The 27,819-nt window shown below is 45.9% G+C and overlaps 1 protein-coding gene across 1 annotated transcript in view; it reads left to right on the top strand.

The window, feature by feature from the left end:
- Positions 1 to 13,547: 13,547 nt before the first annotated feature.
- Positions 13,548 to 27,819, top strand: part of gnmt (glycine N-methyltransferase) — a 74,642-nt gene continuing 60,370 nt past the window's right edge. Inside the window, exon 1 of the mRNA XM_078212232.1 lies at positions 13,548 to 14,386. Coding sequence (XP_078068358.1) covers positions 14,181 to 14,386 — 206 coding nt within the window. The 5' untranslated portion in view covers positions 13,548 to 14,180. The remainder of the gene's footprint in view (positions 14,387 to 27,819) is intronic.

Raw genomic sequence — 27,819 nt, 5'->3', positions numbered from 1 at the left:
ACAGAGGATAGTGCGTATATGGAATGAGCTGCCAGAGGAAGTGGTAGAGGCGGGTACAATTACAACATTTAAAAGACATTTGGACATTTAGATAGAAAAGGTTTAGAGGGATATGGGCCAAATGCAGGCAAATGGGACTAGTTCAGTTTAGGAAACGTGGTCGGCATGGACGAGTTGGGCCTAAGGGCTTGTTCCTGTGCTGTATTGCTCTATGATTGTTTGTAATATATATAAATGATTTGGAGGAAAATGTAACTGGTTTGATTCGTAAGTTTGCGGATGACACAAAGGTTGGTGGACTTGCGGATAGCGATGAGGACCATCAGGATATAGATCAATTGGAGACTTGGGTGGAGAGATGGTAGATGGAGTTTAATCCAGACAAATGTGAGGTAATGCATTTTGGAAGGTCTAATCCAAATAGGAAATATACAGTAAATGGCAGAACCCTTAAGAGTATTGATAGGCAGAGGGATCTGGGTGTACAGGTACACAGGTCACTGAACGTGGCAATGCAGGTGGAGAAGGTAGTCAAGAAAGCATACAGCATGCTTGCCTTCATCGGCCAGGGCATTGAGTTTAAAAATTGGCAAGTCATGTTGCAGCTTTATAGAACCTTTGTTAGGCTGCACTTGGAATATAGTGTTCAAATTCTGGTCTCCACACTACCAGAAAGATGTGGAGGCTTTGGAGAGGGTACAGAAAAGATTTACCAGGATGTTGCCTGGTATGGAGGGCATTAGCTATGAGGAGAGGTTGGAGAAACTTGGTTTGTTCTCACTGGAACGACGGAGGTTGATGGGCAACCTGATAGAAGTCTACAAGAATATGAAAGGCATGGACAGCGTGGATGGTCAGAAGCTTTTTCCCAGGGTGGAAGAGTCAATTACTAGGGGGCATAGGTTTAAGGTGTGAGGGGGAAGATTTAAAGGAGATGTACGAGTCAGATTTTTTACACAGAGGGTGGTGGGTGCCTGGAACTCGTTGCCGGGGAAGGTGGTGGAAGCAGATATGATAGTGACTTTTTAGGGGTGTCTTGACAAATACATGGATAGGATGGGAATAGAGGGATATGGTCCCCGGAAGAATAGGGGGTTTCAGTTAAGTTGGGCAGCATGGTCAGTGCAGGTTTGGAGGGCCGAAGGGTCTGTTCCTGTGCTGTAATTTTCTTTGTTCTTTGTTCTTTGATGCTTTGGATGGGATTTTAGGGCCTAGCTCATCCCAAAACTGTAAAACCCCACCTGAGGTCAATGGACCTTCCTATGCTCTGCCCCCCACCCACTCCGATTCCCGTGGCAGGCGGGCCGGTAATATTCCAATGTATGTTTCCTGCATGAGGGCCTGAATTTTGGAGGATGCTTGACTCCAATCATCTGGACAGTTGTTGGGGAATGCTATCCCCCTGACTATGACAGACCTGCTGCCATTTTATGCTAAATAAGCGTTAATTGACAGCAGGTGAGAATCTGATTGGCTGGTATCTGCCTTGTAGAGCTGCTAGCCAATCAGATTGGCCAACAGTTCATCCAGGAGCAACCCTGCAGTGGCTGGAGGAGGCACTGGGATTAAGTGCAATGGGGCTGAAAGTGAAGGTTGAGAAGGTGTGGCTCTCATGAATAACCTCAGCCGTTAAGGGAATTGAACCCACGCTGTTGGCATCACTCTGCATCACAAACCAGCTGTCCAGCCAAATGAGCTAACCAACTCCCCAAGAACAGACTCTCCCAAGGTAGGTGCTTGATGACTGGCACAGACATAATGGGCTGAAGGGCCTCCTTTTGTGCTGTAAAACTCAATGACTCTGGCACACTGTGATTCTGGATATACTTGGCCTTCAGAATCATAAGGAAGGAGAAGGAGGCCATTTGGCCCATCAAGTCTCTGAAAAAGCATCCCACACAAGCCCAGTTTGCCCTATCCCTGAAACCCCACATATTTTCCCCACCAATCATAAGAACATAAGAAATAGGAGCAGGAGTAGGCCATCTAGCCCCTCGAGCCTGCCCCGCCATTCAATAAGATCATGGCTGATCTGACGTGGATCAGTACCACTTACCCGCCTGATCCCCATAACCCTTAATTCCCTTACCGATCAGGAATCCATCCATCCGCGCTTTAAACATATTCAGCGAGGTAGCCTCCACCACCTCAGTGGGCAGAGAATTCCAGAGATTCACCACCCTCTGGGAGAAGAAGTTCCTCCTCAACTCTGTCTTAAACTGACCCCCCTTTATTTTGAGGCTGTGTCCTCTAGTTTTAACTTCCTTACTAAGTGGAAAGAATCTCTCCGCCTCCACCCTATCCAGCCCCCGCATTATCTTATAAGTCTCCATAAGATCCCCCCTCATCCTTCTAAACTCCGAGTACAAACCCAATCTCCTCAGCCTCTCCTCATAACCCAAACCCCTCATCTCCGGTATCAACCTGGTGAACCTTCTCTGCACTCCCTCCAATGCCAATATATCCCTCCTCATATAAGGGGACCAATACTGCACACAGTATTCCAGCTGCGGCCTCACCAATGCCCTGTACAGGTGCATCAAGACATCCCTGCTTTTATATTCTATCCCCCTCGCGATATAGGCCAACATCCCATTTGCCTTCTTGATCACCTGTTGTACCTGCAGACTGGGCTTTTGCGTCTCATGCACAAGGACCCCCAGGTTCCTTTGCACGGTAGCATGATTTAATTTGTTTCCCTAACGTACACATTTTGGGACACTAAGGGGCAATTTAGCATGGCCAATCCACCTAAACTACACATCTTTGGACTGTGGGAGGAAACTCGAGCACCCAGAATACAGGTGAATGTGCAAACTCCACATAGACTGTCACCCAAGGCCAGAATCAAATCTGGAGTGAATCAAATCACAGCCTGGTGCTGTGACGCAGGAGTGCTAACCTCTGTGCCACCGTGAAGATGGAGCCTTTCAAACATAATGGGAGGAACGTCCTTTCCAGGGCGGCTAAGGAATGATAAACCCCTTTAGTTGTTGTGATTGCCTCTGTCACCTTAGCTTTTGCATAATTTGATGATTTCTGCATTACATCTATCTTGAAGAACAGATCTTACCTTCCAACAGAGGAAGAGAAGGTCCTGAAGGTGTGACAATAGATGGGTCTTTCCGTGTTTGAGCAGTTCAACTGGAATTCCATCCTTGCCGTGTGCCTTTCTGCTTGCCAAGCAATCACTTGGTACTCAAGTAAGGAGCTAAGGAAATTCAACATGTTTGCTACGACTCTCACCAACTTTTACAGATGCATCACAGAAAGCATTCTTTCTGGTTGTATCACAGCTTGGTGTGGCTCCTGCTCTGACCAAGACCGTAAGAAACTACAAAGGGTCGTCAACATAGCCCAGTCCATCACGCAAACCAGCTTCCCATCCATTGACTCTGTCTGTACTTTCCGCTGCCTCGGAAAAGCAGCCAGCATGATTAAGGACCCCACGCACCCCGGACATTCTCTCTTCCACCTTCTTCCCTCGGGAAAAAGATACAAAAGTCCGGTGGAGGCCGCTCCTGAAGTCTGTGGCAGGCTACAATAGGACACAGCGCCCGCTGCCCTTTGCCCCTTACCCACTCCAATGTAGCTGTGATTTATGCTAAGTGGCGGCCAGCATAAGTTCAATTGGACGTGAGTGGGAAAGGGGTTCACCGCCGCTTCAGGTTTCCCCAACGAGTGTCTCCGTCAAGGGTGGAATTCTACCTGATGGTCATTATAGGAACAGGATGAGGAGAGGCTTCTCCAGGTGAGGATCATGTTCACACAACAAGATAAGTCACAAGATAAAAGGCAAGGGTATGTACATCAGGATTTGATTTGATTTGATTTATTATTATCACATGTATTAACATACAGTGAAAAGTATTGTTTCTTGCATGCGATACAGACAAAACATACCGTTCATAGAGAAGGAAACATAAGAACATAAGAAATAGGAGCAGGAGTAGGCCATCTAGCCCCTCGAGCCTGCCCCGCCATTCAATAAGATCATGGCTGATCTGACGTGGATCAGTACCACTTACCCGCCTGATCCCCATAACCCTTACCGATCAGGAATCCATCCATCCGCGCTTTAAACATATTCAGCGAGGTAGCCTCCACCACCTCAGTGGGCAGAGAATTCCAGAGATTCACCACCCTCTGGGAGAAGAAGTTCCTCCTCAACTCTGTCTTAACCGACCCCCCTTTATTTTGAGGCTGTGTCCTCTAGTTTTAACTTCCTTTCTAAGTGGAAAGAATCTCTCCGCCTCCACCCTATCCAGCCCCCGCATTATCTTATAAGTCTCCATAAGATCCCCCCTCATCCTTCTAAACTCCAACGAGTACAAACCCAATCTCCTCAGCCTCTCCTCATAATCCAAACCCCTCATCTCCGGTATCAACCTGGTGAACCTTCTCTGCACTCCCTCCAATGCCAATATATCCTTCCTCATATAAGGGGACCAATACTGCACACAGTATTCCAGCTGCAGCCTCACCAATGCCCTGTACAGGTGCATCAAGACATCCCTGCTTTTATATTCTATCCCCCTCGCGATATAGGCCAACATCCCATTTGCCTTCTTGATCACCTATTGTACCTGCAGACTGGGCTTTTGCGTCTCATGCACAAGGACCCCCAGGTCCCTTTGCACGGTAGCATGATTTAATTTGTTTCCATTGAAATAGTAATCCCAGATAGTAACAACAGAGTGCAGAATGTAGTGTTACAGTCATAGTTAGGGTGTAGAGAAAGATCAACTTAATGCAAGGTAGGTCCATTCAAAAGTCTGATGGCGGCAGGGAAGAAGCTGTTTTTGAGTCGGTTGGTATGTGACCTCAGAATTTTGTGTCTTTTTCCAGATGGAAGAAGGCGGAAGAGAGAATGCCCGGGGTGCCTGGGATCCTTGATTATGCTGGCTGTTTTTCTGAGGCATCGGGAATTCTAGACAGAGTCAATGTATGGGAGGCTGGTTTGAGTGATGGACTGGGCTTCATTCAAGACCCTTTGTAGTTTCTTGTGGTCTTGGACAGAGCAGGAGCCATACCAAGCTGTGATACAACCAGAAAGAATACTTTCTATGGTGCATCTGTAAAAGTTGGTGAGAGTCGTAGCTGACATGCCAAATTTCCTTAGTTTCTGAGAAAGTAGAGGTGTTGGTGGGTTTTCTTAACTATAGTGTCGGCAGGATGTTGGTGATCTGGACACCTAGAAATCTTGACCATTTTCACTTGGTTCCTGTTGCTGTAGACAGGGGCATGTCCTCCACTACTCTTCCTGAAGTCAACGATTATCTCCTTCATTTTGTTGACGTTGAAGGAGAGATAATTGTTGTTGCACCAGTTCACCAGAATCTCCATCTCTTTCCTGTACTCTGTCTATTCAGCAAACTTGAAAACTGAGTTGGAGGGGAATTTGGCCACACAGTCATAGGTGTATAAGGAGTATAGTAAGGGGCTGAGGTCGCACCCTTGTGGGGCATCGGTGTTGAGGATAATAGTGGAGGAGGTGTTGTTGCCTATCCTTACTTGGATATCCTTACCTGGACTGACTTGATTTTGGAGGCAAGAAAATGGTACGCCAGCCAGTGAAGGCGTGCGATGTGGATGGGAATTTCAGCAGCAGATGAGAGGCAGCAGTGATGGATTTGGGCGATATTACGCAGATGGCAATGAACAGCTGGTGCTCTCACACATTTGTCTATAAATGGACAGTGTTGAAGATTGACAAAGGGAATGTTTATTGAAATGAGAGCCAAGTATTGCGATTGGGACAGAGTAGATCAAATGATTAATATTGTAAATATTTTCCACACAAAAATATTGACTTTGACCACTGGCTACTCCAATTCCTGTGATGTTCAAGGACATGTTATCACATCTGTTTCCACTGCCAAACTTACCACGTATTTTCCATCCTTTCCACGTGACTTTCACTTGCAAGGTTAATATAGTTTTATATTAAGGGTTTAATCCACTGTGTCTGTAGAGTAAAGCTGAACACTGCTGGGAGGGGTATTTGCTGGAGTGGTTGGGGAGGGTTTAAACTAATATGGCTAGGGGATGGGAACCTTTGCAAGGATTTTGATCAGGGGGAATTAAGAACAAGAGGAAAAGACAGTAAGGAGAATAAGGAAAATGATAGGCAGAGAAATCAAGAGCCAGAGTCAGATAAGGACCGAGTAGAAAATAGTAGGAAAGGGGAAAAAAACATTAAAAGTGCCCACTTAAGGTTTTGTACCTGAATGGAGTATTCAAAACAAAATCGATGAATTAGTTGCACAGATAGATGTAAAGGGGTCTGATATAGTTGGCACTATGGAGACGTGGCTCCAATGTGAGCAAGGATGGGATTTAAACATTGAGGGCTATTCAGTGTTTAGGAAGGACAGATGGAAAGGAAAAGGTGGTGGAGTATTGATTTGATTTATTTGTTGATTAAAGTTGATATGGATACGCTATTGAGGAAAGATATTAGCATAGATGCTGTGGAATCTGTATGGGTCGAGTTAAGAACTACAAGAGGCAAAAACTATTAGTGGGGGTGGTATCCAGACCACCAAACTGTAGTGGTAATGTTGGGAAAAACATTGGACAAGAAATCAGAGATGCTTGTGTTAAAGCAACACCTGTGATTATGGGCGACTTTAATCTGCATATAGATTGGGAGAGTCAAATTAGTCACAGTACAATAGAGGAGGAATTTCTGGAGTACATACGGGATGGTTTGCTGAAGCAACACATTGAGGAACCGACAAGGGAGGAGGCCATCTTGGACTGGGTGTTGTGCAATGAGAAAGGATTAGTTCGCAATCTAATTGTGAGAGAATCCTTGGGGATGAGAGACCATAATATGGTAGAATTCTTTGTTAAGATGGATAATGATGTAATTGATTCTGAGCCCTGAATCTCAATAAAGGTAACTATGATGGTATGAGGCATGAATTGGCCATGATGAACTGAGAAATATTACTGAAAGGAAAGACAGTGGACAGGCATTGGCAGGCATTTAAAGAACGAATAGGTGAACTCCAGAAGTTGTTTATTCCTGTCTGGCACAAGAGTGGTAAGGGAATTGTGGCCAAACCATGGCTTACAAGGGAAATTAGAAATAGTATCAGATTCAAGGAAGAGACGTACAAATTGGCAAAAAAAACCCAATAGGCCTGAGGATTGGGAGCAGTTTAAAATTCAGCAAAGGAGGACCAAGGGATTGATTAAGAAGGGAAAAATGGAGTATGAAAGTAAGCTGGCAGAGAACATAAAACTGACTGTAAAAGTTTCTATAGATATGTAAAGAGAAAAAGATTAACAAAATCAAATGTAGGCCCCTTACAGTCAGAAATGGGAGAATTCATAACGGGGAATAAAGAAATGACTGAGGGATTACATTTGTATTTTGCTTCAGTCTTCACAAAGGAAGACATGAATAATGTGTCAGAAGTGCTGAGAGAAACATGTTTTAGTGTGGAGCTGAAGGAAATCAGCATTAGGTTTTGGGGAAATTGATGGGATTGAAGGTGGCTAAATCTCCAGGTCCTGATAATCTTCATCCCAGAGTACTTAAGGAAGTGGCTCTGGAAATATTAGATCCATTATTGGCTATTTTCCAAAATTCTTTGGACTCTGAGCTGGTTCCCACAGATTGGAGGGTAGCTAATGTAAGCCCGCTATTCAAAAAGGGAGGTAGAGAGAAAACAGGGAACTATAGACCAGTGAGCCTAACGTCGATACTGGGGAAGTTGCTAAAGTCCATTATCAAGGATTTCATAACTTGGCATTCGGAAGGCAGTGGTATAATCAGACAAAGTCAGCATGGATTTACAAATGGAACTATTTGAATTTTTTGAGGATGTAACTGGTAGAGTTGACCACTGGGTTGCAAGGGAGTAGAATAGACAGTATTACAGTTGATAAGGAGGATGTGCAGGATATTCTGGAGGGTCTGAAAATAGATAAATCCCCTGGTCCGGATGGGATTTATCCAAGGATTCTCTGGGAGGCAAGAGAAGTGATTGCAGAGCCTCTGGCTCTGATCTTCAGGTCGTCGTTGGCCTCTGGTATAGTACCAGAAGATTGGAGGTTAGCGAATGTTGTCCCATTGTTTAAGAAGGGGAACAGAGACTTCCCCGGGAATTATAGACCGGTGAGTCTCACTTCTGTTGTCGGCAAGATGTTGGAAAAAATTATAAGGGATAGGATTTATAGTTATTTGGAGAGTAATGAATTGATAGGTGATAGTCAGCATGGTTTTGTGGCAGGTAGGTCGTGCCTTACTAACCTTATTGAGTTTTTTGAGAAAGTGACCAAGGAGGTGGATGGGGGCAAGGCAGTGGACGTGGTATATATGGATTTTAGTAAGGCGTTTGATAAGGTTCACCATGGTAGGCTTCTGCAGAAAATGCAGATGTATGGGATTGGGGGTGATCTAGGAAATTGGATCAGGAATTGGCTAGCGGATAGGAAACAGAGGGTGGTGGTTGATAGTAAATATTCATCATGGAGTGCGGTTACAAGTGGTGTACCTCAGGGATCTGTTTTGGGGCCACTGCTGTTTGTAATATTTATTAATGATCTGGATGAGGGTATAGTTGGGTGGATTAGCAAATTTGCTGATGACACCAAAGTCGGTGGTGTGGTAGACAGTGAGGAAGGGTGTCGTAGTTTGCAGGAAGACTTAGACAGGTTGCAAAGTTGGGCCGAGAGGTGGCGGATGGAGTTTAATGCGGAGAAGTGTGAGGTAATTCACTTTGGTAGGAATAACAGATGTGTTGAGTATAGGGCTAACGGGAGGACTTTGAATAGTGTGGAGGAGCAGAGGGATCTAGGTGTATGTGTGCATAGATCCCTGAAAGTTGGGAATCAAGTAGATAAGGTTGTTAAGAAGGCATATGGTGTCTTGGCGTTTATTGGTAGGGGGATTGAATTTAGGAGTCGTAGCGTTATGTTGCAACTGTACACAACTCTGGTGCGGCCGCACTTGGAGTACTGTGTGCAGTTCTGGTCCCCACATTACAGGAAGGATGTGGAGGCTTTGGAGAGGGTGCAGAGGAGGTTTACCAGGATGTTGCCTGGTATGGAGGGGAGATCCTATGAGGAGAGGCTGAGGGATTTGGGATTGTTTTCGCTGGAAAGGCGGCGGCTAAGAGGGGATCTTATTGAAACATATAAGATGATTAGAGGTTTAGATAGGGTGGATAGTGGTAGCCTTTTTCCTCTGATGGAGAAATCCAGCACGAGGGGGCATGGCTTTAAATTGAGGGGGGGTAGTTATAGAACCGATGTCAGGGGTAGGTTCTTTACCCAGAGGGTGGTGAGGGATTGGAATGCCCTGCCAGCATCAGTAGTAAATGCGCCTAGTTTGGGGGCGTTTAAGAGATCCGTAGATAGGTTCATGGACGAAAAGAAATTGGTTTAGGTTGGAGGGTCACAGTTTTTTTTTTAACTGGTCGGTGCAACATCGTGGGCCGAAGGGCCTGTTCTGCGCTGTAATGTTCTATATTCTATGTTCTATGTTCTAAGGAGAACCAGTGGATGTGATTTATTTAGACTTTCAGAAGTTTTTCGACAAGGTCTCACATACCAGACTACTATGTAAAGTTAAAGCACATGGGATTGCAGGTAACGTCATGAGATGGATGGAAAGCTGGTTAGCAGATAGGAAGCAAAGAGTTGGCATAAATGGATTGTTTTCTGATTGGCAGTCAGTGACTAGCGGGGTTCCGCAGGGATCTGTGCTAGGACCCCAACTGTTCACATTATAGATTAATGATTTGGAAAAGGGAATTGGATGCATTATCTCCAAATTTGCAGATGATACAAAGTTGGGTGGGAGGGTGAGCTGTGAGGAGGATGCAGAGACATTTCAGTACGATTTGGACAGACTGAGTGTGTGGGCATATGCTTGGTAGATGCAATGTAATGTTGATAAATGTGAGGTTATCCACTTTGGTAGCAATAGTAAGAAGACAAATTATTACTTGAATGTGTATAGATTGAGGGAGGTGGATAGTCAACGAGACCTTGGCGTCCTCGTGCATCAGTCGCTGAAAGTAAACAGGCAGTAAAGAAGTCAAATGGTATATTTGCCTTCATAGTGAGAGGATTTGAGTCGAGGAATAGGGATGTTTTACTGCAATTGTATAGGGTTTTGATGAGGCCACACCTGGAAAATCGTGTGCAGTTTTGGCGCCCTTACCTGAGGAAGGATGTCCTTGCTATAGAGGGAGTACAGCGAAGGTTTACCAAGCTGATTCCTGGGATGGCAGGTCTGTCATATGACGAGAGACTAAGTTGGTGAGGATTATATTCACTGGAGTTTAGAAGAGTGAGAAGGAATCTCCTAGAAACTTATAAAATTCTAACAGGGTTAGACAGGGTAGATTCAGAAAGAATGTTCCTGATGGTGGGGGAATCCAGAACTAGGGGCCATAGTTTGAGGATGAGGGGTAAACCTTTTAGAACTGAGGTGAGGAGAAATTTCTTCACCCAGAGAGTGGTGAATGTGTGGAATTCACTCCCACAGAAAGTAGTTGAGGCCAAAACGTTGTGTGATTTCAAGAAGAAATTAGATATAGCTCTTGGGACTAAAGGGCTCAAGGGATATGGAAGGAAGGGGGCATCAGGATGTTGAATTTGATATTCAGCCATGATTAAGATGCATGGCGGAGCAGGCTCGATGGGCCGAATAGCCTTCTCCTGCTTCTAGTTTCTATGTTTCAATGTTACTGTACAGGAGAAAATCGCATCAAGGATTTGTCCAGAATAAAAGTGCACAAAACTAAGTTTTAAAATAATCATCAGTGGACTGTTTTCAGGACTTGGGATCATTTATCCCACTTAGGGATAAATGGCGGTGCTACAAAGCTTCGATGGAGGGATGTTGCAAGTGGACATAGTTGGAAGATCCTCCTTCACTTTGTCTTTCGAGTGACAAACAATGTTGGGGTTTGGGAACAGCGATAGGATTCATTCTGGATTTCTTTTCGAAAGGGTAACCACCCTGCACTATGAAACTCTACCTTCCTATGGCTTCTGTTTTAGTCACTCCTCATGGTAAAGTACTCCAGTCCCACAAACATTCTGGATGCAAAGACTTCTGACATCGATAGTCAGATGCTCTTTCCTAGGGTAGAAACGTCAAGTACTAGGGGACGTAAGTTTAAGGTGCGTGGGGAAAAGTTTAGAGGAGATGTGCGAGGCAAGTTTTTTACACAGAAAGTGGTGAATGTCTGGAATGTGCTGCCTGGGGAGGTGGTGGGAGCAGGTACGATCGCCGCATTTAAGGGGCAACTCGACGAATACATGAATAGGATGGGAATGGAAGGATACGGACTCCGTTAGCGCATACGGTTTTAGTTTAGACAGGCATCATGATTGGCGCAGGCTTGGAAGGCCGAAGGGCCTGTTCCTGTGCTGTACTTTTCTTTGTTCTTTGTATCAATGCTCAGATAATTTTTAATTCACACTTCCCCGCTTGATTCCCCAACCAAAGGAAATCATCTTTTCCTCATCATCCTGCCAATTATGCTGTTAAATTTCATTTTACAACAGTTCTTATTAATTCAGACCTTCCCTGTTGTGTCAGCCCAGGCTCAGTTGGTAGCGCACTTGCTTTTAATCAGAAGGTGGCGAGTTCAAATCTGACTCCAGGAGTTGAACACAAAAATAAAGGCTGGCACTTAAAAGCAAGTCATGATGTGGAGATGCCGGCGTTGGACTGGGGTGAACACAGTAAGAGTTTTACAACACCAGGTTAAAGTCCAACAGGCTTATTTGGGAGCAAATGCCATTAGCTTTCGGAGCGCTGCTCCTTCATCAGATGGAGTGAAAATTTCCACTCCATCTGACGAAGGAGCAGCGCTCCAAAAGCTAATGGTATTTGCTACCAAATAAACCTGTTGGACTTTAACCTGGTGTTGTTAAAACTCTTACTGACTTAAAAGCAAGAGCAGAGGGTTGGTCCATTGTCAGAGGAGTCAATGTTGAAAGTGAGGGCCCTGTCTGCCTTCTCAAGTGGCTATAAACAATTATATAGCACTACTGCAAGGAAAAGCAAGGAAGTTTGGTGTTCTGGCCAATATTTATGTCCTTAACCAGAAAAGCACACATCTTGTCATTGTCACATTGCAGTTTGTGGGAGCAAATTGGCTGCTGTGTTCCCAAAAGGAGCCACCCAAAGGGTTGAGTTGGATGGTCTGTGGTTGTGAAATGTGCTGTATAAATTCAAGTGTTTCTTTTCTCCCTAACTCTCCGTCTTATCTTAGCGACATTGTCTTTGACTTGTTCCCTCACCATACCCATTCTTTGCCCCCACAAGGGAGAAAGGGGCAAAGGCACCCATGAGGAGGGACATGGTGTCACAGTTGTTGGCATTATTGCCTCACAGGGACCCGAGTTCAATTCCGGCCTCAGGTCACTGTCTGTGCGGAGTCTGCACTTTCTCCCCATGTCTGCGTGGGTTTTCTTCGGATGCTCCAGCTTCCTCCCACAGTCCAAAGATTCGGGGAATTGGCCATGCTAAATAGCCTCTTAGTGTCCAAACATGTGTAAGTTAGATGGATGGCCAGGCTAAATTGCCCCCCAGTGTCCAAAGATGTATAGATTAGGTGGATTGGCCATGCTAAATTGCCCCAGTGTCCAAAGATATGGAGGTTAGGGGAATTAGTCATGATAAAGTGTCCCTTGGTGTCCAAAGATGAATAGGTTAGGGGGATTAGTCATACTAAGTTGCCCCAAAGAGCGGAATTTTCTCATTCTGCCTACCAAGGGAGGCGATGGCCTAGTGGTATTATTGTTAGATTATTAATCCAGAAACTCAGCCAATGTTCTGGGGACCCAGATTTGAATCCTGCCACAGCAGATGGTGGAATTGGAATTCAATAAAAAAAATCTGGGATTAAGAATCTACTGATGACCATGAAAGCATTGTCGATTGTCAGAAAAACCCATCTGGTTCATTAATGTCCTTTAGGGAAGGAAATCTGCCGTCCTTATCTGGTCTGGCCTACATGTGACTCCAGAGGCACAGCAATGTTGTTGACTCTTAACTCTGGACAAGGGCAACTAGGGATGGGCAATAAATGCTGACCAGCCAGTGTTGCCCATGTCCCACGAATGAATAAAAAGAAACATGGGAATCGTAGTGGGCGGGACACGGACCATGCAAAGGTCCATTGACCTCCGATGGGATTTTCCAACCTTGGGGAGAGTGCGGCCGTAAAATCCATCATGTTCAAACATGTGTAAATTAGGTGGGTTGGCCATGCTACATCTGTGCGATCATGGAGGTAGGATGGGTGGTGGTCTGGATAAGATGCTCTTTTGGGAGAGTCAGTGTGGACCTGATGGGCTGAATGGCCTCTTTCTGCACTGTCTGGATCCTTTGCCATGAGAGCCATAAACCAATGTGGACCAAGGAAAGGGGTGGGAGGAGCCAATCAGCTCACTGAGGTGGCGGGTCTGCTTTGGTTGATTAATGGGCGGGACCATCAGTTGTGACGTAGGAAGGGGCGGGGTCACGGGTTGGGTGGGGGGCGCGCCCGGAAGCGGGCTCGCTGATTGGCTCAGAAAGTTCTGCCGGAGTTCCAACAGAAGTTTTGGCTGAGGCTGAAAGTTTTGCGGGAAAAGCGCTGGTGGAGAGGCTTTAACCTGCCAGCTGTGTGTGTCTATCTGTACACCCCAGCTGTGTGTGTCTATCCATACAGCCCAGGTCTGACTGTGTCCCAGCTCTCTCTCTCTGTCCATACACCCCGGCTCTGTGTGTCTATCTATACAGCCCAGCTTTCTCTCACTCTCTCTGTGTCCCTTCCAGCTCTGTGTCCATATCTCTCTCCCTGGCCCTCCCAGCTCTCTCTCTCTCTCTGTATCCCAGCTCGGAGTGTCTGTGTCCCTCCCAGCTCTGTCTCTGTGTCCCAGCTCTGAGTGTCTGTGTTCCTCCCAGCCCTCTCTCTCTCTGTCTATCCATACACCCCGGCTCTGTGTGTGTTTCTATCTATACAGCCCAGCTTTCTCTCTCCCTGTGTCCACCCCTCTGTGACCCTCCCAGCTCTGTGTCCATATCTCTTTCCCTTGCCCTCCCAGCTCTCTCTGTGTCCTAGCTCTGTGTCTTTGTGTCCATCCCAGCCCCCCCTCTCTCTCTCTCTCTGTATCTGTCCCTCCCAGCTCTGTCTCTGTGTCCCAGCCCGGCTCCAGGGATGGTGGACAACGTGTACCGGACCCGCTCCCTCGGGGTGGGGGTTGTCGGCTTGCCGGACCAGTACGCGGACGGCAAAGCGGCCAAGGTCTGGCAGCTCTACATCGGTGACACCCGCAGCCGGACAGAGCAGTACCGGAGCGCCGTGGTCCAGCTCCTGCGCCAGCACAAGTGCCAGCGGATCCTGGATGTGGCGTGTGGCACCGGGTAAGGGGCAACTGCATCAAAGCCACCTTGCTTTCCTTCCGCAGAACTGAGATGTGGAAAGTCTCTCTGCTTCTCTTTGAAAGTCATGATGTGGACCTGGTGTTGTTAAACTTCTTACTCTCTTTGAAAGAACAAGCTTGAGTGTTGTAAACAGTGTCAGGTTACAGGTGGAATCAGTGGGGAGTTGGCACACTGGCACACCCCTGCCATTCAATGCAACAGGAATAAAAGCAGAAAATAGCTGGATAAACTCAGCAGGTTTGGCATCTCTGCAGTACTAACTCCAACAGCTAGCCTGGGAAGCTTTCATACCTTTGGCACTGCTTTGTACCTCACTCAGGCTGACATGAGGCTGATTTGTCTTTGATGGGTTATGGTTAAAGCAGACACCGATTTCCATATGGAATCAGCCATCTAAGCAAGGCCAACTGTTTACCAACCTGTCTGTGTGGTGGCCGCTCCAGTCTCTGTGTGGAGGATATAAACCCCCACAGCTCGTATAGAAGTGGGGGGAGGGTCTGTTTATTGATCACTGATAATTGAAAATTAAGTTTTATTTTAAAGGGGCACTTTCATAGAATTTGTTCTGGCCATTGGGCCCGTCGTGTCTGCACTGGTTCATCAAACCAATCATAGAATACCTACAGTGCAGAAGGAGGCCATTTGGCCCATCGAGCATACACTGACAGCAATGCCACCCAGGCCCTGTTCCCGGTGACCTCATGTATTTACTCTGCTCTCTGACACTAAGGGGCAATTTAGCATGGCCAATCCGCCTAACCCGCACATCTTTGGAGTGTGGGAGGAAACCGGAGCACCCAGAGGAAACCCACGCAGACACGGGGAGAACGCGTAAACTCCACACAGACAGTGACCCAAGCCGGGAATTGAACCTGGGTCCTTGGTGCAAACCACAGTGCCACCATGCTGCCAAGTATCATGGTGTAATGCCATTGCCCTGCCTGTCCCCCATACCTCTGCACATTATTTCTATTCCAATGCTCTTTCGAATGCCTCAATTGAACCTGCCTCAACGACACTTCCAGACAGTGCATTCCAGACCCGAACCACTCGCTGTGTGAAAATGTATTTTCTCACGTCACTTTTGCTTCTTTTGCAAAGCACTTTAAATCTGTGCCCTCACTCTCGGTTCTTTAACGGAGGGGAACAGTTTCTCTCCTATCTGTCCAGCCCCCTCATGATTTTGAACATCTCCATCAAATCTCCTCTTAGCTTTCTTCTCTCCAAGGAGAACAGTCCCAACATCTCTAATCTACCCTGACAATTGAAGTTTCTCATCCCTGGAATCATTTTTGTAAATTTCTTCTGCACTCTCTCCAATGCATTCACATCCTTCCTATAGTGCGGCACCCTGAACTGCACAAATATTTCACCGGAGGTCTAATTAGTGTCGTTGGAGAGAATGAATGAACTGAGTCTTCCGGGATCGTATAGAACTTCAACATAAATGGCTTTATTCAACATGCATAAGGGAGAGCAGAACTCGTAGCTGTAACTGCAGCTTGTTGCCGAGCTACTCTGCTAATTATAGGAACTTGCACATTCTTATACTTTTTCACGTCACAAAGCACTACATTTTGATTAGGTCATTGTATTGTTACTTTAAATTTGTTGAAGTTCTGCTTGGATGATGTTATGCTGATGCATTGTCCTTTGCTTTATCTTTAATCGTTTTCTGAACATATTTTTTCTATGGTTCTATATCCTGTCTATCTTTTTTGATTTGATTTATTATCGTCATGTATTAACATACAGTGAAAAGTATTGTTTCTTGCGCGCTATACAGCCAAAGCATACTGTTCATAGAGAAGGAAACAAGAGAGTGCAGAATGTAGTGTTACAGTCATAGCTAGGGTGCAGAGAAAGATCAACTTAATGCAAGGTAAGTCCATTCAAAAGTCTGATGGCAGCAGTGAAGAAGCTGTTCTTGAGTCGGTTCGTACGTGACCTCAGACTTTTGTATCTTTTTCCCGATGGAAGAAGGTGGAAGAGAGAATGTCCGGGGTGCGTGGGGCCCTTAATTTGCTGGTTGCTTTGCCGAGGCAGCGGGAAGTGTAGACTGAGTCAATGGATGGGAGGCTGGTAAAGCACTGTAGTCAGCAAGCAGATTTCGATGATGTGTTTATTGTCCCCATTTTCCTGATACTTGATTAGTTCCTCTAGACATTGTGATGTCTCGATAAGTGGTATCGATTCTCTTACTGTTGAAATAGCCTCGGAAAGATCTCACCTGGGGTGTGGCTGTTTTGTGCCGTATGGGGTGTAATTATTTGTAACTTGTCGTGTGTCTGCCTGCCATGGGTGTGGACACTACAGTCGGGTTCTCTGTTTAACCCCTTCTATTTCTTTCCTCTCCTGCTGCAGCCTATGCTCCCTGGGTTGCCCTGCTGCGTGTGCCTCGGGTAAGGTATGTGGCCACACAGGTACAGACAGGTGTGTAACGCATTCCTCTTCTTAAAGTCAGCGTACCAATTCCTGGTGAGTTTCTAGCAGGGCAAAAGCTGGCAGCCGTTCCTTGTGGAATGGATGACATGTTTGGTTTTGAAGCTATGATCTTCGCTCGATAGAGCTGTGACAGTGTTGCCATTAAAGGTTTGACAGCACAATAGCACAATGGTTAGCACTGCTGCCTCACAGTGTCAGGGACCTGGGTTCAATTCCCAGCTTGGGTCACTGTCTGTGCGGAGTCTGCACATTCTCCCTGTGTTGGCGTGGGTTTCCTCCCGGGTGCTCCGGTTTCCTCCCACAGTCTGAAAGAACATAGATAGAACATAGAACAGTACAGCACAGAACAGACCCTTCGGCCCATGATGTTGTGCCGAGCTTTATCTGAAACCAAGATCAAACTATCCCACTCCCTATCATCCTGGTGTGCTCCATGTGCCTATCCAATAACCGTTTAAATGTTCCTGAAGTGTCTGACTCCACTATCACTGCAGGCAGTCCATTCCACACCCCAACCACTCTGAGTAAAGAACCTACCTCGGACGTCCTTCCTATATCTCCCACCATGAACCCTATAGTTATGCCCCCTTGTAATAGCTCCATCCACCCAAGGAAATAGTCTTTGAACGTTCACTCTATCTATCCCCTTCATCATTTTATAAACCTCTATTAAGTCTCCCCTCAGCCTTCTCCGCTCCAGAGAGAACAGCCCTAGCTCCCTCAACCTTTCCTCATAAGACCTACCCTCCAAACCAGGCAGCATCCTGGTAAATCTCCTTTGCACTCTTTCCAGTGCTTCCACATCCTTCTTATAGTGAGGTGACCAGAACTGCACACAATATTCCAAATGTGGTCTCACCAAGGTCCTGTACAGTTGCAGCATAACCCCACGGCTCTTAAACTCCAACCCCCTGTTAATAAAAGCTAACACACTATAGGCCTTCTTCACAGCTCTATCCATCTGAGTGGCAGCCTTCAGAGATCTGTGGATATGGACCCCAAGATCTCTCTGTTCCTCCACAGTCTTCAGAACCCTACCTTTGACCCTGTAATCCACATTTAAATTAGTCCTATCAAAATGAATCACCTCACATTTATCAGGGTTAAACTCCATCTGCCATTTTTCAGCCCAGCTTTGCATCCTATCTATGTCTCTTTGCAGCCTACAACACCCCTCCACCTCATCCACTACTCCACCAATCTTGGTGTCATCAGCAAATTTACTGATCCATCCTTCAGCCCCCTCCTCTAAGTCATTAATAAAAATAAAGATGTGCTGGTTGGGTGCATTGACCCGAACAGGCGCCGGACTGTGGCGACTGGGGGCATTTCACAGTAACTTCATTGCAATGTTAATGTAAACCTTACTTGTGATTAATAAGTTAACTTTGACCCATTGCATGAATTCTCAGAATTCGGCCTGTATTTCGTTTGGGCTCCTGGATACTTAAGAGTTGAGGGTGGGGAGTTTTAATTAGATCTTTTAAAGAGCTGCTACAGGCATGATGGGCCAAAGGGCCTCCTCCTGCGCTGTACCGTCTACCACCTTTTTCACAGTTGTGATTATTGAATGAGAAGGTGGCAATTCTGTTCTTTGTGACGGCTGCTAATACAAGCAAAATACTGCAGATGCTGGAAATCTGAGATAAAAAGTGGAAAGTGCTGGGAAAGAAAAATCTCAGCTGGTCTGGCAGCATCTGTGGAGAAGAGTCATCAAGTTTTACAGCACAAAAAGTGGCTCTTCGGTCCATCATGTCTGTGGCGGCCATCAAGCACCTAACCATTTTAATCACATTTTCCAGCAGTTGGCCTTGAATGCTCGGGCATTTCAAGTGCTCATCGAAAGTAGGACTGAAGAGTTCATAAAGGCAAAATACTGCGGATGCTGGAATCTGAAACAAAAATAGAAAATGCTGGAAAATCTCAGCAGGTCTGACAGCATCTGTGGAAAGAGAATAGAGCCAACGTTTCGAGTCTGGATGACCCTTCGTCAGAGCGGAAGACGTGGAAATCTAACAAGATTTTATACGGTGAGGGAGCGGAGGGCTGTAATTGATAGGGCTGGCATAGACAAAGGGAAAGTAATTGGTGATTCCCCAGCAATTTATTCATTAGTGTCACAAGTAGGCTTACATTAACACTGCAATGAAGTTACTGTGGAAATCCCCTAGTCGCCACACTCCGGTGCCTGTTTGGATACACTGAGGGAGAATTTAGCACCTATCCAGCACGTCTTTTGGACTATGGGAGGAAACCGGAGGAAACCCACGCAGACACTGGGAGGATGTGCAGACTGCGCACAGACAGTGACCCAAGCCTGGAATTGAACCTGGGTCCCTGGCGCTGTGAGGCAGCAGTGTTAACCACTGCGCCGCCCTATGCCTCCACAGATGCTGCCAGACCCGCTGTATTTTTTTTGCCAGCATTTTGTGGTTTTATTACAGTCAGCAGCTTATTCAGCTTTCAAAGTGCTCTTGACAAATGATGGAAGCAAGATCAATTTGAGATTTGCTTTAACAAGACTGATGACCATGGGCTTGTTGAACGCAAAAGAACATTTTGTTTCACATGCAAATCCCCATCATCTCACCAGAGTTATGTAATATAGCACTCGGCTCTGTACAAGTGCGTAATCATTCACAGCTCTGGGTGCAGAGCGTGCTCAGGTAGTCAAAGTGGAACATTGCAGCTAAAGAGTTGGGAAGTGCTAAACGTTTAGGTTTAATTATTAGTGTCACAAGTAGGCTCACATTAACACCGCAATGAAGTTATTGTGAAAATCCATTAGTCGCCACACTGCGGCACCTGTTCGGGTACACTGAGGGAGAATTTAGCATGGCCAATGAACCTAACCAGCATGTCTTTCAGACTGTAGGAGGAAACCGGAGCACCCGGAGGAAACCCACGTAGACATGGGGAGAACGTGCAAATTCCATAGATAGTAACCTCAGTCAGGTGTCGAACCCGGGTCCCTGGTGCTGAGAGCAGCAGTGCTGCTTGAATGTGAATTTACAAAACTTGTTCTCCATGTTGGGGGCGGCACAGTGGTTAGCACTGCAGCCTCTAAGCACCAGGGACCCGAGTTCGATTCCGGCCTCAGGTGACTGTGTGGAGTTTGCATATTCTCCTCGTGTCTGCGTGGGTTTCCTCCGGGTGCTCCGGTTTCCTCCCACAGTCCACAGATGTGCGGGCTGGGTTGATTGGCCAAGCTAAATTGCCCCTAGTGTCAGGAAGGTTAGCAGGGTAAATATGTGGGGTTCCGGGGATAGGGCTTGGGTGATGATGATGTCAGTGCAGGCTCGATGGGTCTAATGTCCTGTTTCTGCACTGCAGGGATTCTGATTCTAGGTGTACCATGGCATTTAAAAGGTTGGGAATCACTGCTGTGGTTTGATTGTCAGAACGGGAACCAGGACTTGGGCATTTAGCCCCTTGAGTCTACTCTGCCATTCAAAGATGTCATGAATGACCTGTGACCTAACTCCATAGAATCATCTTGGCCCCACTGACATCTTGAACTAATATTCTGTTTCAATTGTTTTACTTTTGGAAAGTTACAATTTTGGATGTACTGTGGTCTGTGGGTGGTGCAGAGGAAAGGCCAGGAGGACCTGATACTGATATGGCTACTGACCTAACTGAGGTAATGTCACATGGCTAAGAGACTGAGACCTGGTACAACCTTGTGAGGGGTACTGAGATACATCTGTAAATCAATACTTTTTTTATGTACAGCATTCTATGGTAGCATTCTTAATAACACCTAAACCCTAAAGAAACCCCATCTAAACCCTGAGCACAAGACAAAACATGATTTAAAAAGTTTATCAGTTTATTTTATTAATGTCACAACTAGGCTTACATGAACACTGCAATGAACTTACTGTGAAAATCCCCTAGTCGCCACACTTTGGCACCTGCTCGGGTATACTGAAGGAAAATTTAACATGGCCAATGCACCTAACCATCATGTCTTTTGAACTGTGGGAGGAAACCAGAGCACCCGGAGGAAACCCATGCAGACACGGGGTGAACATGCAGACTCTACACAGACAATGACCCAAGCCCAGAATTGAACCCGGGTCCCTGGCAATGTGAGGCAGCAGTGCTAACCACTGTGCCACCCTGTGCCTGGTGGCAGCTGGTGGCTTTTGTTTACTCTTTATACGCACCATCTGCAACATGATAGCAGCAGAAAGAGTGTAAAGACCCAGAACAACTCCGAGAGAGGGCTGCAGGCCCGAGAGACCACTGATCCTCGGAAAAGGGCAGGAAAAAAGATGGAAGACTCACCTGAGAGTGCAACATGGTGGGTACTGGAGAGGTACGGTGGCACAGTGGTTAGCACTGCTGCCTCACAGTAACAAAGACTCGGGTTCGATTCCTGGCTTGGGTCACTGTCTGTGTGGAGTTAGCACATTCTCCCCGTGTCTGCGTGGGTTTCCTCCGGGTGCTCCGGTTTCCTCACACACTCCGAAAGACGTGCTGGTTAGATGCGTTGGTCGTGCTAAATTCTCCCTCAGTGTACCTGAACGGACGTAGAGTGTGGCGACGAGAGGATTTTCACAGTAACGTCATTGCAGTGTTAATGTAAGCCTATTTGTGACCCTAATAACTATACTTTAAACTTCATTGAAGCAACAGATCCGCGTCTCTGGGTAAGCATGGAGACAACATTACCACTTCCAGAATCCTTCTGAAGCATGAAAGGCTTGCAACATGCTCAACAATATCACACTGGAAAAAGGAATTCTCTCGATGCAGAGCAGGTTTGCGTGAGAAGAAACAAAGATCAGGTCAGTACTTCACTCTGCTCAGTATGGGACATAGCAGATGATATTGCAAGATGGGATCGATGAAGCTTCAAGCTCAAATGAGGAAGTCCTCCGAGTGTACACATTTATTTCAGTATTCAAGAAAAAAATGATGATTGAGTGAGCAAAATTTAATAAGAGGAGACAAAATCTGAGTGAATCTTTGGACTCATTTTTACATGACCTGTACGGGGTCATGGTGAATTGCAACTATGGGATCCTCAGAGATAAATTAATATGCAATTGTATGATGGTTGGGATGAGACCTATTCAGAATCTTTATGAAAGAAGGAACAAAGGCTGTACAAATAGCCCAACAAGCCAAACTTAGGAAGCTAAGCAGAGTGATTGCTAATGGGAACGTGATGTCCCTTGGCGATAAATAAGTGAAGTTGTCCAATATATTGGACGAAAAAGAGAAAGCAGACTGAAGCAAAAGCCACAAAATCGGGGAAAAAGTGTGACAACCGGTATCTTGAGAACTCCCAGTGTGCCGTGGGAACCCTGCTCAATTGGGAAGAATGTCCAGTGGGATAGTTGAGAGCCACACATTAAGGTCATTTTAAAATAGTCTACAGATCCAAAGTTCCTATAGCCTCATCGGAAGAAAGAAGTGCAAAAAACACAAGTGAAATCCAAGAAGTGGACAAGCCACAGAAAAAGCAAATAACTTTCTTCGGAGAACTTAACAAAACAGAAAAAAAAAATTGGAAATTCGAAGCTGATTGTCACCCCACTGAATTCAAGCTAGATACAGGTGCAGATGTTTCAGTCTTTCCTGATGAAGTGAAATGGCTTCAAAATATCACATTAGAGCCATCATCCATCAAGTTGGAAAGTCCAACGGACTATACTAAAGCAATAGCCAACAATCGGCAAAATAAAGATACAAGAATGAAGAAATTGTGGAACCCCTGTATGTTATAAAGAACCAGGAGTCCTCATTACTGAGCAGAAAAGCATGTTTGCAGCTGAGGCTCATTTTACAAGGTTGATGAAATTGCTGATGAGTGAGGATTTCGGGAATGAATTTCCATCCCTATTTTCAAGCTTAAGAAAGCTGGACACCGAATATCAGATAACCCTAAGGGCAGGGCCACAAGAGATGGGTGAGATCCTAAATGAATATTTCTCATCAGTATTTACTGTTGAGAAAAGCATGGATGTTAGGGAACTTGGGGAAATAAATAGTGATGTCTTGAGGAGTGTACATATGACAGAGAAGGAGGTGCTGGAGGTTTTAAAGCGCATCAAGGTAGATAAATCCCCGGGACCTGATGAACCCAGGACATTGTGGGAGGCTAGGGAGGAAATTGCGTGTCCCCTAGCAGAGATATTTGAATCATTGATAGTCACAGGTGAGGCCTGAAGATTGGATGTGCCTTTGTTTAAAAAGGGCTGCAGGGAAAAGTCTGGGAACGACAGGCCAGTGAGCCTCACATCTGTGGTGCGTAAGTTGTTGGAAGGTATTTTGAGAGACAGGATCTACAGGCACTTAGAGACGCAAAGACTGATTAGGGACAGTCAGCATGGCTTTGTGAGTGGAAAATCATGTGTTACAAATTTGATTGAGTTTTCTGAAGGGGTAGCTAAGAAGGTAGATGAGGGCAGTGAAGTTGGTGTTGTCTACATGGACTTTAGCAAGGCCATTGACAAGGTATCGCATGGTAGGTTGTTGCATAAGGTTAAATTTCATGGGTTCCAACGTGAGGTAGCTAAATTGATACAAAATTGGCTTGATGACAGAATGATGTGGAGATGCCGGCGTTGGACTGGGGTAAATACAGTAAGAAGTTTAGGCTTGGAGCTCCGAAAGCTTGTGTGGCTTTTGCTACCAAATAAACCTGTTGGACTTTAACCTGTTGATGACAGAAGCCAGAGGTTGTAGAGGGTTGTTTTTCAAACTGGAGGCCTGTGACCAGCAGTGTGCCTCAGGGATCAGTGCTGGGTCCACTGTTAGTTGTCATTTATATTAATGATTTGGATGAGAATATAGGAGGCATGGTTAGTAAGTTTGCAGATGACACCAAGATTGGTGGCATAATGGACAGTGAAGAAAGTTATCTTGGATTGCAACAGGATCTTGATCAATTGGGCCAGTGGGCTGACGAATGGCAGATGGAATTTAATTTAGATAAATGCGAGGTGATGCATTTTGGTAGATTGAACCAGGGCAGGACTTACTCAGTTAATGGTAGGGCGTTGGCGAGAGTTACCTAACAAAGAGATCTAGAGGTACAGGTTCATAGCTCCTTGAAAGTGGAGTCACAGATGGACAAAGTGGTGAAGAAGGCATTCAGCATGCTTGGTTTCATTGGTCAGAACATTAAATACAGGAGTGGGACATCTTCTTGAAGTTGTACAAGACATTGGTGAGGCCACACTTAGAACATAGAACATAGAACATTACAGCGCAGAACAGGCCCTTCGGCCCACGATGTTGCACCGACCAGTTAAAAAAAAAACTGTGACCCTCCAACCTAAACCAATTTCTTTTCGTCCATGAACCTATCTACGGATCTCTTAAACGCCCCCAAACTAGGCGCATTTACAACTGATGCTGGCAGGGCATTCCAATCCCTCACCACCCTCTGGGTAAAGAACCTACCCCTGACATCGGTTCTATAACTACCCCCCCTCAATTTAAAGCCATGCCCCCTCGTGCTGGATTTCTCCATCAGAGGAAAAAGGCTATCACTATCCACCCTATCTAAACCTCTAATCATCTTATATGTTTCAATAAGATCCCCTCTTAGCCGCCGCCTTTCCAGCGAAAACAATCCCAAATCCCTCAGCCTCTCCTCATAGGATCTCCCCTCCATACCAGGCAACATCCTGGTAAACCTCCTCTGCACCCTCTCCAAAGCCTCCACATCCTTCCTGTAATGTGGGGACCAGAACTGCACACAGTACTCCAAGTGCGGCCGCACCAGAGTTGTGTACAGTTGCAACATAACGCTACGACTCCTAAATTCAATCCCCCTACCAATAAACGCCAAGACACCATATGCCTTCTTAACAACCTTATCTACTTGATTCCCAACTTTCAGGGATCTATGCACACATACACCTAGATCCCTCTGCTCCTCCACACTATTCAAAGTCCTCCCGTTAGCCCTATACTCAACACATCTGTTATTCCTACCAAAGTGAATTACCTCACACTTCTCCGCATTAAACTCCATCCGCCACCTCTCGGCCCAACTTTGCAACCTGTCTAAGTCTTCCTGCAAACTACGACACCCTTCCTCACTGTCTACCACACCACCGACTTTGGTGTCATCAGCAAATTTGCTAATCCACCCAACTATACCCTCATCCAGATCATTAATAAATATTACAAACAGCAGTGGCCCCAAAACAGATCCCTGAGGTACACCACTTGTAACCACACTCCATGATGAATATTTACTATCAACCACCACCCTCTGTTTCCTATCCGCTAGCCAATTCCTGATCCAATTTCCTAGATCACCCCCAATCCCATACATCTGCATTTTCTGCAGAAGCCTACCATGGTGAACCTTATCAAACGCCTTACTAAAATCCATATATACCACGTCCACTGCCTTGCCCCCATCCACCTCCTTGGTCACTTTCTCAAAAAACTCAATAAGGTTAGTAAGGCACGACCTACCTGCCACAAAACCATGCTGACTATCACCTATCAATTCATTACTCTCCAAATAACTATAAATCCTATCCCTTATAATTTTTTCCAACATCTTGCCGACAACAGAAGTGAGACTCACCGGTCTATAATTCCCGGGGAAGTCTCTGTTCCCCTTCTTAAACAATGGGACAACATTCGCTAACCTCCAATCTTCTGGTACTATACCAGAGGCCAACGACGACCTGAAGATCAGAGCCAGAGGCTCTGCAATCACTTCTCTTGCCTCCCAGAGAATCCTTGGATAAATCCCATCCGGACCAGGGGATTTATCTATTTTCAGACCCTCCAGAATATCCTGCACATCCTCCTTATCAACTGTAATACTGTCTATTCTACTCCCCTGCAACCCAGTGTCCTCCTCAGCTATATTCATGTCCCCTTGCGTGAACACCGAAGAGGAAACTAAAGGCCAAGACTGACAGAGTGGTTATCTCTGGACTCTTGCCTGTACCACGGGATAGTTTAGAGAGGAATAGGGAGAGGGAAGGTTTGAATTCATGGCTGAGGGGATGGTGCAGGAGGGAGGGGTTCAGGTACTTAAGCAATTGGGGCTCGTACTGGGGAAGGTGTGACCTCTATGAGAAGGATGGTCTACACCTTAATCAGAAGGGGACCAATATCCTGGGGGGTAAATTTGCTAAGGCCATGCAGGGAGGTTTAAACTGATTCGGGGGGGGGGAGGGATCCTGAGTAGTGGGGCTGAAAGTGAGGGATGCATGGATGGGGACTGCAATGCACGGCATTGCAGAGGTGGGGTGGAGCAGGGTTTGAAATGTGTATACTTCAATGCCAGGAGTATTCGCAATAAAGTGGGTGAACTTGCAGCGTGGATCAGTACCTGGGACTTCGATGTTGTGGCTATTTCAGAGACATGGATAGAGCAGGGGCAGGAATGGATGCTGCAGGTCCCGGGGTTCAAATGTTTTAGTCGAAGTAGGGAAGGAGGTAGAAGAGGGGGAGGGGTAGCATTATTGGTCAGAGATTGTATCACAGTGTCAGAGAGGAGGTTTGATGAGGACTTATCTGTTGAGGTAGTATGGGCGGAGATTAGAAATAGGAGAGGAGAGGTCACCCTGTTGGGAGTCTTTTATAGACCTCCTAAAAGTTCTAGAGAGGTTGAGGAAAGGATTGCGGAGTCAATCCTGCTTAGGAGTGAAAGTAATAGGGCAATTGTTATGGGGGATTTTAACTTGACTAATATTGACTGGAATTGTTATAGCTCTAGCTCGTTAGAGGGGTCAGTTTTTGTTCAAAGCGTGCAGGAAGGTTTTTTGACTCAGTATGTAGACAGGCCAACTAGAGGTGAGGCTATATTGGATCTGGTGCTGGGAAATGAGCCAGACCAGGTGCTAGACTTGGAAGTTGGTGTGCATTTTGGTGATAGTGACCACAATTCGGTTACGTTCACCTTAGTGATGGAAAGGGATAGGCATGAACGTCGGGCCAGTGGTTTTAGCTGGGGGAAGGGTAATTATGAGGCTATTAGGAGAGAATTAGGAAACATAGGTTGGACTAGGAGATTACAGGGACTGGGAACGTCCGACATGTGGAGTTTTTTCAAGGAGCAGCTACTGCGAGTCTGTGATAGGTATGTCCCTGTCAGGCAAGGAGGAATTGGTAGGGCTAGGGAACCGTGGTGCACCAAAAAAGTTTCTTTGTTGGTTAAAAAGAAAAAGGAGGCTTATGTTCGGATGAGACGTGAGCACTCGGGTAGTGCACTAGAAAGCTTTAGATTGGCTAAGAGGGAGTTGAAGAGCGAGCTTAGAAGGGCTAAAAGGGGACATGAGAAGACTTTGGCGGATAGGGTTAAAGAGAATCCTAAGGCGTTCTATAGGTATGTCAAGAACAGAAGGTTGGTTAGGGCAAGTTTAGGGCCAGTTATAGATGGCAGAGGGAAGTTATGTGTGGAACCGGAGGAGATTGGTGAAGCATTGAACCAATATTTCTCTTCGGTGTTCACGCAAGGGGACATGAATATAGCTGAGGAGGACACTGGGTTGCAAGGGAGTAGAATAGACAGTATTACAGTTGATAAGGAGGATGTGCAGGATATTCTGGAGGGTCTGAAAATAGATAAATCCCCTGGTCCGGATGGGATTTATCCAAGGATTCTCTGGGAGGCAAGAGAAGTGATTGCAGAGCCTCTGGCTCTGATCTTCAGGTCGTCGTTGGCCTCTGGTATAGTACCAGAAGATTGGAGGTTAGCGAATGTTGTCCCATTGTTTAAGAAGGGGAACAGAGACTTCCCCGGGAATTATAGACCGGTGAGTCTCACTTCTGTTGTCGGCAAGATGTTGGAAAAAATTATAAGGGATAGGATTTATAGTTATTTGGAGAGTAATGAATTGATAGGTGATAGTCAGCATGGTTTTGTGGCAGGTAGGTCGTGCCTTACTAACCTTATTGAGTTTTTTGAGAAAGTGACCAAGGAGGTGGATGGGGGCAAGGCAGTGGACGTGGTATATATGGATTTTAGTAAG

The sequence above is a fragment of the Mustelus asterias genome, chromosome 5 (genome assembly GCF_964213995.1).
Source record: "Mustelus asterias chromosome 5, sMusAst1.hap1.1, whole genome shotgun sequence".
NCBI classification, from domain to species: Eukaryota; Metazoa; Chordata; class Chondrichthyes; order Carcharhiniformes; family Triakidae; genus Mustelus; species Mustelus asterias.
This window is presented reverse-complemented; position numbering and strand designations above follow the sequence as displayed.